This window comes from Cebus imitator, unplaced genomic scaffold, assembly GCF_001604975.1.
Source record: "Cebus imitator isolate Cc_AM_T3 unplaced genomic scaffold, Cebus_imitator-1.0 Scaffold306, whole genome shotgun sequence".
Taxonomy (NCBI): domain Eukaryota; kingdom Metazoa; phylum Chordata; class Mammalia; order Primates; family Cebidae; genus Cebus; species Cebus imitator.
Genome location: NW_016107621.1, coordinates 305,522 through 315,495, shown reverse-complemented (window position 1 = coordinate 315,495; position 9,974 = coordinate 305,522). Strand labels below are relative to the sequence as shown.

Here is a 9,974-nt window from a genome sequence, read left to right as displayed (position 1 = left end):
GTAGAGATGGGGTTTCACCATGTTGACCAGGATGGTCTCGATCTCTTGACCTCGTGATCCACCCGCCTCGGCCTCCCAAAGTGCTGGGATTACAGGCGTAAGCCACCGCGCCTGGCAAAAGCTGATATTTGTAAGCTGTTGAATCTGCAAAGTCAAAGGCTCTAGATGGTGGGTGAGTGCTGGGGATATGTGGCCAGATCGGTGAGCAAGGGTCAGATCAGAGAGGGGACCTTTTTTTTTTTTTTTTTTTTTTTGAGATGGGGTTTCACCATATTGGTCAGGCTAGTCAGGCTGGTCTCAAACTGCTGACTTCAGGTGATCCTCCCAACAGAGAGGACCTTTATATAAGATCATTATGAACTGTATCCTGAGGGTACCAGGGAGCCATGGGAGGTTTTGAGCAGATTCAACCACTGCTGCACCTTGGAAGGTAGGTTGAGTCTCTGAGAGCAGAGGCAGGGAGACCAGGGAGGAAGGAGGCTGGGTGTGAATGTATAGGAGCTGCTGTGACTTGAGCTGGGGCAGGAACCCTTTCAGGAAGGAGCACTGGCCTGGCCCTGCCCTTACGAGGCTCCAGCCCAGGCCAGTCCCTAAGGACAGGGCACAGAGACATGGGCTATGCCTGCCCCTCGTGCTCATACACAGAACTCAGGTTGTGAGTTTCATGTTTCACCCTGCCACCAACATGTTTTACATTTGTTGTTATAGGTGATATGAGCAAAATTTCATAGCAGGGATTTCTGTCATTAGGCCAATGAAGAAACTGAAGCAGTGGGTCTCTAACCACTCCCCTACCCTTCATCCCACCATGTGCCCACAGCCCCCGACATGGCTCCCACAGCATCGTCTCATGTGACCACTCCTGCTGTGTGGGGAAGGATGCCACTGGTGCAGGGGATGCTGAGGCTTACCAGGGCAGGCCGAGCAGGGCTCTGGCTACCATTTTCCAGATGAGGAAAAGTGAGGCCCTGACAAAGGAAGAGTCTCGATTGAGGTCAGTCAGCCAGTGAGGGGCAGGATGAGGGCCTTGAGCCACCTCCCAACTTCCAGACTGTGGAGCTTTCACTACCAAAAGTGGCAGTGAGCAGCACTGGTGATGCATGTGCCTGGCACACTTCAGTGAGTCCTGCTGAGCCTTTCCTCCCTGAATCCTCACGATGCCCCAGGCTGGTACCACAATTAGTTCCATTGGACAGGGGAGGAAACTATAGCCTGAGAGATTAAGTGACTTGCCCAGGGTATCCCAGCTAGGAAGAGAGAGAGCCAGGATTTTGAGACAGAGTCTAGCTCTGTCACTCAGGCTGGAGTGCAGTGGCACGATCTCAGCTCACTGCAACCTCCACCTCCTGGGTTCAAGCCACTCTCCCACCTCAGCCTCCTGAGTAGCTGGGATTACAGGAATGTGCCACCATGCTAATTTTTGTATTTTTAGTAGAGATGAGGTTTCATCATGTTGGCCAGGCTGGTCTTGAATGCCTGACCTCAGGTGATCCACCTGCCTTTGCCTTCCAAAGCGCTGGGATTACAGGTATGAGTCACTGTACCCAGTCGCCAAAAGCCAGGATTTGAACTCAGGCTCTCTGGCTCCAGCTCCCAGGCCCTTAAGCACTTTTTTTTGTTTTTTTGAGACAGAGACTTGCTCTGCTGCCCAGGCTGGAGTGCAGTGGCACTGTCTTGGCTTACTGCAACCTCCACTTCCCAGGTTCAAATGATTCTCCTGCCTCAGGCTCCTGAGTAGTTGGGATTACAGGCGCATATCACCACGCTCAGCTAATTTTTGTATTTTTAGTAGAGACAGGATTTCACCATGTTGGCCAGGTTGGTCTCGAACTCCTGACCTCATGATCCGCCCGCCTTGGCCTCCCAAAGTGCTGGGATTACAAATGTGAGCCACCGTGCCCGGCAAGTACTTTCAATAATGATGATAATAGTAATACCCACTGTACTGAGTGGACACTGTGTGCCTTACCCCAGGCTTGGGACCATTTCATCAACCCCACCTGATGCTGTGAAGCAGATTGCCAGGCCTGTTAAGGGGTAAACTGAGGATCAGAGAAGGGAGGCCCCTTGCTGGGGGCCACCTGGTTGTCAGAACTTGTCCAATGCCTGTCCTGGCAGTTCTGAGGAGTGCCTGCCTAACAACACCCATGCTGAGGTATCCAGGATGCCTTCAGGTCCCTGAACAGCCGGCCCTTTCATTCTTCTCCCAGAGGCCTCCCTAAACCCTTGGGAGGTAGGCAGCTTGGGGCCTTTTCCCCAAGAGGCCCAAATAGGGCTGACTGTGTCCGGTGGTATAGTGAGGTTGCAGGCCTGGTCCCTTCTGCTGGCCCGTGCCAGGGCCTGACCCTCCATCAGAGGGCAGCAGGTGTGAGGGGGCGGCCCAGGGCAGCCTGCCTGCTCCTGCCCCCCGCCAGGCATTTGCTTCCTCTGGGGGACTTGCTGGGGCAGGCAGCCGGCATTCTCAGCATTCTGCGCATGGCATGCCCAGCCAGCTGCTGTTGCCACCTCCCTGTGACTCTTCCCGCCTGCTCCCCAGGAAAGGATTCCGCCCCAGGGCCTGCAGCCCCAGTCCAGGAGTCCAGATGTCTCAGCCCCATTCCTGGTATGGCCTCCCTCCCAGCTCCCAGCTTCCTGCCTGGCTTCCCCTTGTTGACAGGGGTTGCTCCTTCTCCTGGGCTTCTGTCTGGCGGTCTGGCTCTACTGTCTGTCTTATCCTTGGCTTGCTGTGTCTCTCTCTGGTCTCTATTTCTAGGTCTATATGTGTGTCTCTCTCTGGACCACTGTCTGTCAGACTCTCTTTGAGTCTGATGGCTCTCTATGCCCTCCTGAGTTTGTTCCTCTCTGGACTTCAGTCCTTGCCTGAGCTTTCAGCCCACCCTCTTTTTGTTTTGGCTGCCAGTCTTGGCATCCTGTGTCTATGGGCCAGCCTTGGCCTCCCTGTGGCCCTCCCACTCCCACTCTTTAGACAGACTAGCTGCCCCCATGCCAGCCTCCCAGCCCTACCCTGTGCATATCAGGTGTTCTGTTCTTTTTTTTGAGATGGAGTCTCTGTCACCCAGTCTGGAGAGCAGTGACATGACCTCAGCTCACTGCAACCTCTGCCCCCCAGGTTCAAGTGATTCTCCTGCCTCAGCCTCCTGAGTAGCTGGGATTACAGGTGCCTGCCACCGCTCCCGGCTCATTTTTGTGTTTTTAGTAGAGACGGTTTCACCATCTTGGCCAGGCTGGTCTTGAACTCCTGACCTTGTGATCCACCTGCCTCGGCCTCTCAAAGTGCTGCGATTACCGGTGTGAGCCACCACACCTGGGCCGGTGTTCTGTTCTGTTAAGATAGTGGGCAGCTGCCAAGCACCAGGTCTCTTGCTTCTTTCTTGGGGAGGGTTGGGAGGTTGTCCAGGCCAGGGAGCCCCCTCATGCTCCTTGACAAATTAATTGCCTACTACTGTCCCTGAAATCTGCTGAGAATTGTTGAGAACCATCCTCCAGACCCATCCACCGTCCAAGCACCTGTTCCCAAGACAGGCAGGAAGACGGGGGCTGTATGGACCAAGCTAGGAGATCCGGCAGTTGGGGGCGGCAGGAAAGAAGCTTCTGTGCCCACTCACCTGCTAGAGGGCATGACCCAGATCACCCTACCTCCCCCTGCTACCCCTTGCCTTTCAGGAGACATATTTGGTGCCAGCTTCATTGAAAGGAATCCCAGATATAGTGCATCCCAATAGGTAGGGCCTCAGAGACCAGGAAGTACCCACCAACTATGCTTGGGCAGGTGGGGAAAAAGAAGGGCCAAAGGGGTTGAGCCTGGGTCTCCTGACTCCCCAAATCCAGGTACTGCCCACCATAATTTCCATTTTGTCTCAAACAGTGAACCCCATCTCCCCCAACAGAAGCCAGCTCCCTCCTCATCCCTCTGCCAGGCCCAGGGCTGAGCTGTCTGGGGCAAGTGTGTGGGGAAGGCAGATGTGGATGCAGGCACAGGCAAGGATGAGCACAGTGAGGTACCGAGTTTGGGGAAGCCAGGCGGCAGGGACAACTCAGTGGTTCATGGGGGGCTGTTCAGGTAGGTTTCTCATTGGAGGTGACATTTGAGCTGAAGTGTGAGGAATGAGTAGATCTCAGAGTAGTCAAAGAAAGGAAAAGGCAATTCCGGCTGAAGTAGCTGCATGAGCAAAGACCAGGAGCAATGAAAGTGCATAAACTCCAAGTGGCTAGTTGAGGCTGGAGCTGACACCAGAGTCCAGGCTTAGCAGAAGTGTGCCATGGACGACAGACCCAGCCCGAATGCCAGGCTGAGAAGCTGGCGCTCTGCTTGGGCCAGTAAAGAGCCAAGAAGGCATTTAGAGGAGGGAAAATGTTGCATCTAGGTGTCAGGGAACCCTGGAGACCGCCCTGGAGAGACAGGAAGCCTTGGCTGGGAAGAAGATGGCTTGGGGATGAGGAAGAGAGGAAGAAGAGCTTGTGAAGTTGCAGGAGTGAGTCTTGGTGACTTTGTAGAAGAGACCCCAGCTCCTCCAGCTTGGCAGCCCCCAGCTCCAGAAATGCTGCGAGGTGTCAGGCTGCCTCCTGGCGGCGGGCGGTGGCGGGGCAGCAGGCGTACGCATGCGCGGCAGAGTGGGTGGTGGGGGTGCGTTCCGGAGCCCCCGGCGCCCGGGTATTAATGGCTCCATTAGTGGCCGGGAGGGAGGCGCATTAGCGGCGGCGACGGCGTCTGGCTCCCATTACCACCGGCGGCAGCGGCTGCACCGCAGGCGGCTGGACTCTAGCCCGCCGCGTCGCCTCCTCAGCCCCCACCCTATCCCCTGTTCCCGCTCCCCACGAGGGCCCGGGCAGGGAACTCCCGTCACCCTATTTCGGCGGAAAAGCTGATTGTGAAGCCACATAGATTCGGGTTCAAATCCCGGCTGTGCCACCTTCCGGCTGCAAGATGTTAATCCCATTCTGAGCCTGTTTCTTGCAAAGTAGTCGGGGAGACCGGGTGCTCCGGGGCTGTGTAGACGCGCACCGGCACCCAGCGAGAGCCGCGCCCAGCCCCCGCTGGCACCTAGGGGTGCGGGTTCCCGCGCGCCCCTAGGGGTAGGCCTCTTGCGCCGCGCCTCCGTCCTTCCCATTGGCTGCCGTCTCGCCCGCCCACCGCTGATTGGCCGAGGCCTGCTTTCCCCGCCCCCGAGCGATTAACCCCTGCGCGGCTGCGTCCTAGGGTTGGGTGGGGAACTCTCCCACTGTAGACAGCTCGGCTGCCAGCTGGCCGGCGCCCCGCCGCGGCCCGCGTGGGTGTCAGGGCGGCCGGGCACCCGCCCACCCTCCCTGCACAAAGCGGCTTTGTGGGGCCTGCCGGGGTTGGCTGGGGGCCAGGCGGCGAGTGGAAAATCTCGTGAGCGCGAGGAGGGTGGGGAACGCGGGGCGGTGCCCCCTCCTCTGCCCGAGCCTTGGCCCCTCCCTCATCCCGCGGGGACCAATCCTCCCAGCCCCAGCGCCTGTACACCCCTTACCCACCCCCGCACTTTCCCATCCCCAAACCCACGTCTCTCACCCCCCCATCCCCGCATCCCACCCATCTCCCAATCTCCGGGGACCATCCCCCACACTCTCTCCCATGTCTCTCTTTTCCTCCTGGTCCCCCTGCCTACCCCAGCCCCACTCACACTGACTCACCCCGGCGCTATTTTTAGCCCCCCATCCCTGCGGAGCCGTGCCAGCCCAATCCTGGGCTCGTTCCCCAGGCAACCCTGGCCGTCGCCGACGCCGCCCGGGGTGGGTGGGTGGGTGTGTATGTGGAAAGCGGGTGAGGGGAGCTGGGGACACCGGGGTGGTGAGCTGAGGCGGGGACCCGGCCCTGGAGAGCAGGGTGGGGAGCCGCAGGCTGCCGGCACGGGTGCGGTGCCTCACGGACTCAATAAATGGGGCCTGCGAGTTTAGAGTGCCTCTGCCTGTCCCTCAGTCTGTCAGCATCCCTGGCTGCTCGCCCCAGGCCTCTGGGCAGGCCTCAGCCTGTAGCATCCACCCCTGTGACTGTTGATGTCTTCGTCTAGGTTCCCTGTCCCCAGGCCTGGGTGTGGTGGCACAATGAGGGCTGTATAGGGGGAGTCTGTTTGTGGAGTTGGTTAGGGGTTGGTGCAGGGGGTGGCTGCCATCACAGTCCTGCTCAGTACCTTGAGCGAAGGATGATATTGCACCCCCTCTCACATGGGGCTAGGTCCCTGGTCTGGGGAGACTACCCCAGCTTTTGCCAACTAGGGAGGCCCCAGTTAGGGTTGGGGATGGCAAGAGAGAGGGAGCTGTCTAGGGATAGGACCTGCTCCCTCCTCTTTGCTCCTAATCCACCCCCACCCAGGGTTCCTCCATCCTGAACAATAGAAGCTAAGTATAGGGCTGGCCCAGTGCCCAGGGCAGGGGGGCCCTTCCTGCCCGGATTCCCGCCCCTCCCTGCCAGGCTAGGCCCCCACTTGGTTGTACGCTGCCCCTAAAGGGGCCTCTTCCCATCTCTCCTCCGTGGGCACTATGTCTTTTACCAGATGTGCAACCCTTCCAGATGTGTGGGGCCCACTTTCCCTGCTGTGCCATGCCTGGCTCTTTTTCTCACCCAACAGAAGTGGGGGATCTGGGGGGCAGAGCTCCTCTGAGTTCTGTCCTTGGGCTGTAGTGCAGAAGGGAAGGGGTTAACTTGCCAGTAGGTGACTCACTCACCGGTGGGGAGAGGAGGGGGCAGTGGTGGGGAGATAGCGGGCCACATTGATTTCAGCCTCAATTCCTGCCTCACATTGCAGTCCCTGGGGCAGTGAGGTAATGGAGGGTCTGAGTCTGGGGCTGCATAGGAAGGAGGGGGCAGTCACCTAATAGTCCCTCTGGTAGCCCCTCCAGGCTCACAGCCAAGTGTCTGGCCCTGTAGTCTCTGGAGGTCAGAGGGCTACAGACCTTCCCTTCCCGTGTTGCCCGCTCAGGTTACCCCGTTTTTGCTCCCTCTCCATTTCTTCAGCTCTGTCAGTGGATGGGGAAGGTTAGGGAAAGGGCTTGTCTGCTCCTGTCGGCCGTCCAACCTGTGGAAGAGCCCAGTCTTGGTCCATCTGAGCCTGTGCAACCTTTACCTGCCCGTGTGACCCCAGTCCTGTGCCTTTACTAGGTATGGCCCCAGGGTCCCTCTTGGGTGATCTGAGGCCTCTGTGTCTGCCTGATGGGCCCCACATCCTTGCTTGTGTCTTTGTGTGAGCCCCCTCACCTTTCTGTGGTCCACGTGGCTCTGTATTATTGGCCTCTGTAGTTCCCTCCCTGGGTCCACCCTGAGGTTAGGCCTTGAGTAATGGAAACAGCACGCTTGAGTTGGAGCTCTGGGCTGGTACATCCTGACTGCATGATCTTGCCACAATTTATTCCATCTCTGAGGCTCATTTTCTCACCTGAACAATGGGTGTAATAAAGCATACCTCCCTAGGTGGCTGTGAGGATTCAATGAACCAGATAATACATACAAGCTCCCAGCACACAGCAGCCCCAGTAAGTGTTAGTTTCCTTTCTTCCTGGCCCTTTTTTTCTGGGAGGAGGAGGGGCAGTTAGGGGGTGGCTGGCAGAGTAGCGTGGTGAGGCCAGACATGGTGTGCTCTGTGGTACCCTGCCTTATGCTACTAGGAAGAGGGTCCAGAGTGGCAGATGAGTGTCAGGGTGGGTGGCTGAATGATGTCGACGGCCACTGGGTTCTGTATACCTGATGGGCCTGGGTACCGAAGCAGGTAGTGCCTATTAGGATAGGTTTATATAGAGGGTGGGGTCGGTATGATGGTGTCCGTGAAAACTGTGTGCACTGGGGATAGAAGGCGCTTTGTGAGTGTTAGGAAGGCTGTGTGTATGTGACAGAGGAGTGTGTGGTTGTGTGGGAGGGGTGTGGAGTGTGTGTAGTGGACAAGCAGGGCTATGCTGAGTTCCTCCTGCTTGACATGTCTGTTTGCATGATTCCTGTGGGCTGGTGGGGGTGCGATGAGGATGCGGGTTGTCGAGGCATGTGTGACAAGGCATGGATGAGATGGGTGATGTGAACAGGATGGGAGAGTGTGCACGATGGTGGGTGGGGAGCGATGGACCGTGAGCGTGTGAGGTTGTACATCTGTGAGAGCAGGTGTGTGAGGTGTTAATTCGTGTGTGACTGTGGGTGTAAGACAGAGGGCATATGTGCCCGTGGGGTGTGTAGGAGATAATGGGTGTGGCACGAAAGTGTGTCTGTGTATGTCTGTGAGGAGTGTGAGTGTGAGTAGGTGAGGGCTCAGGGATGCCTCGCCCAGCCCTACGCGCAGTTTGTCTGCCTAGCGGGGCCAGGCGGGCGTGCGGGAGGCGGGCCGAACCGCGCGTGAGCGTTTTCCTCGCGCAGACTGGACTTACACGGTACCACGCAAAACCCCAGGACCTCCGCAGCGCAGCGCCCCGAACCGGCCCCCTGGCTCGGTGCCTTTACTGCAGTGCGCCCTCCCAGCCACCCTCCTACCGCGGCCCCGCCCCCGGCCGGCTCGGGGCCAACCGGAGCCCGCCCCGCCCCGACCTTATTTGCATATGACTGACGTTCCCCCGGGGCGGCCAATGGGGGCGGGCGCGGCGGGGCCTGACCCGCGCGCGGCGGCGGCAGCCAATGGGCTCACGCGCGGGGGGCCGGGCTTGCGCGGAAGGCCGCGGGGGAAGCGGGGAAGGGGCGGGGGGAGGCGCGGCGGGGGGAGGGGAGCGCGTAGTAGTGGCGGGGCGGGGAGGCGGCGGTGGTTCGGCGCGGGGGGGGGGGGGGGGGGGAGCGCGTAGTAGTGGCGGGGCGGGGAGGCGGCGGTGGTTCGGCGCGGGGCTCGCTCGGAGCGCACGGACGCACGCACGCTGGTCCGTCTGCTCGCCCGGGGCCGGAGGTCGACCCGGCGCTGAGCCTCGGGCCCGGGGCCCGGAAAGGCGGGGCGGCGGCGCTGGCAGCCGGGGCGCGCGGGGCCAGAGCCGTTACCCGCCGGAGCTGCGAGGGAGGGAGGGAGCGAGCGAGCTAGCGAGCGGGGCAGGGAGGGGGCCGCCCCCGCGCACGCGCGCCGCGCCCCGCCCCGCCTGCCCCGCCCGCCGGACTCCGCGAGGGAGGAGGGAGAGGGAGGGGGCGGCGCCGATGGCCCCCGTGCCGCGCGCCCCGTGACGGCCCCCGCGCGCGCCGGGGGGCGGGGCGGGGCCGGTGCGCGCTGACCTCCCCCGCCCCCTCGGCGGCGGGAGGCAAGCGGGCGCTGTGCGCAGGCGCGCCCGGCGGAGACCCCCGTGTGGGGCGGCCGGAGGGGGGCGGCGGGGGGGGGGCATGCGGCGACGGCCTCCCGCTCCCCCCGGGCCCAAGCGGCGACGGCCGAGGAACGGGCTACGGGTGGAGCGGCGTCGGCCGCTGAGGAGGTGCGAGCCCCTGCCTGGCCCCCCCTGCGCCGGACCATGTATTCGGCCCACAGGCCCCTGATGCCCGCGTCCAGCGCGGCCTCCCGTGGCCTCGGCATGTTCGGTCAGTAGCGCCTGGGCCCTGGGACTGCAGGGGTCAAGGTGTCGGGGTGCTAAGTGCGGAGTAACGGTGATGGGGGCATAGTACGGGAGAGAACAGTAGAGGCAGAGTAAAGGGATGACGGGGAAAGTTATAGAGCTCGGCTGGGCCGAGTGGTTAGTGACGGCAGGTGGGAGTGTAGCGGAATGGGGCGTACCTGGGGACAGCTGTGATGCTGAAGTGATGGGATGGCACGGGTTTGCTGTAATAGAAAGGTGAGGGGTGCAGAGTAACCGGCTCTGGAGCATCGGATAGAATAGGAACAGCACGAGAACTGCTGGTCCTAGGGGAGGAGGCTTGGACTGGGTAGTGGGGCTAAGGACAGGTCTCAGGAAGCGAGGGAGGCACTGTTTGCTGAGATCAGAGTGACGGGCTGCAGTGTGTGTGGTGTACTTTGCAGAGAGCGAAGACAGCTAAGAACCTGGAGGGTTGTGCACTGGGAAGGGGTTCAGGAGGGAGC

General features: G+C 60.4%; 1 protein-coding gene across 8 annotated transcripts in view; it reads left to right on the top strand.

Moving 5' to 3' along the window:
* CIC (capicua transcriptional repressor) overlaps window positions 1-9,974 on the top strand; it is a 28,752-nt gene that overhangs the window by 8,279 nt on the left and 10,499 nt on the right. Inside the window, exon 1 of one of the 8 annotated variants that reach the window (XM_017503077.2) lies at window positions 9,181-9,478. The exons of 6 other annotated variants lie outside the window; for them this stretch is intronic. In XM_017503077.2, the coding sequence (XP_017358566.1) occupies window positions 9,412-9,478 (67 nt within the window). In that variant the 5' untranslated portion in view covers window positions 9,181-9,411. Of the gene's footprint in view, window positions 1-9,180; window positions 9,479-9,974 lie in introns of those variants that run through there. One more of the 8 variants, XM_037729406.1, reaches the window with a different exon arrangement.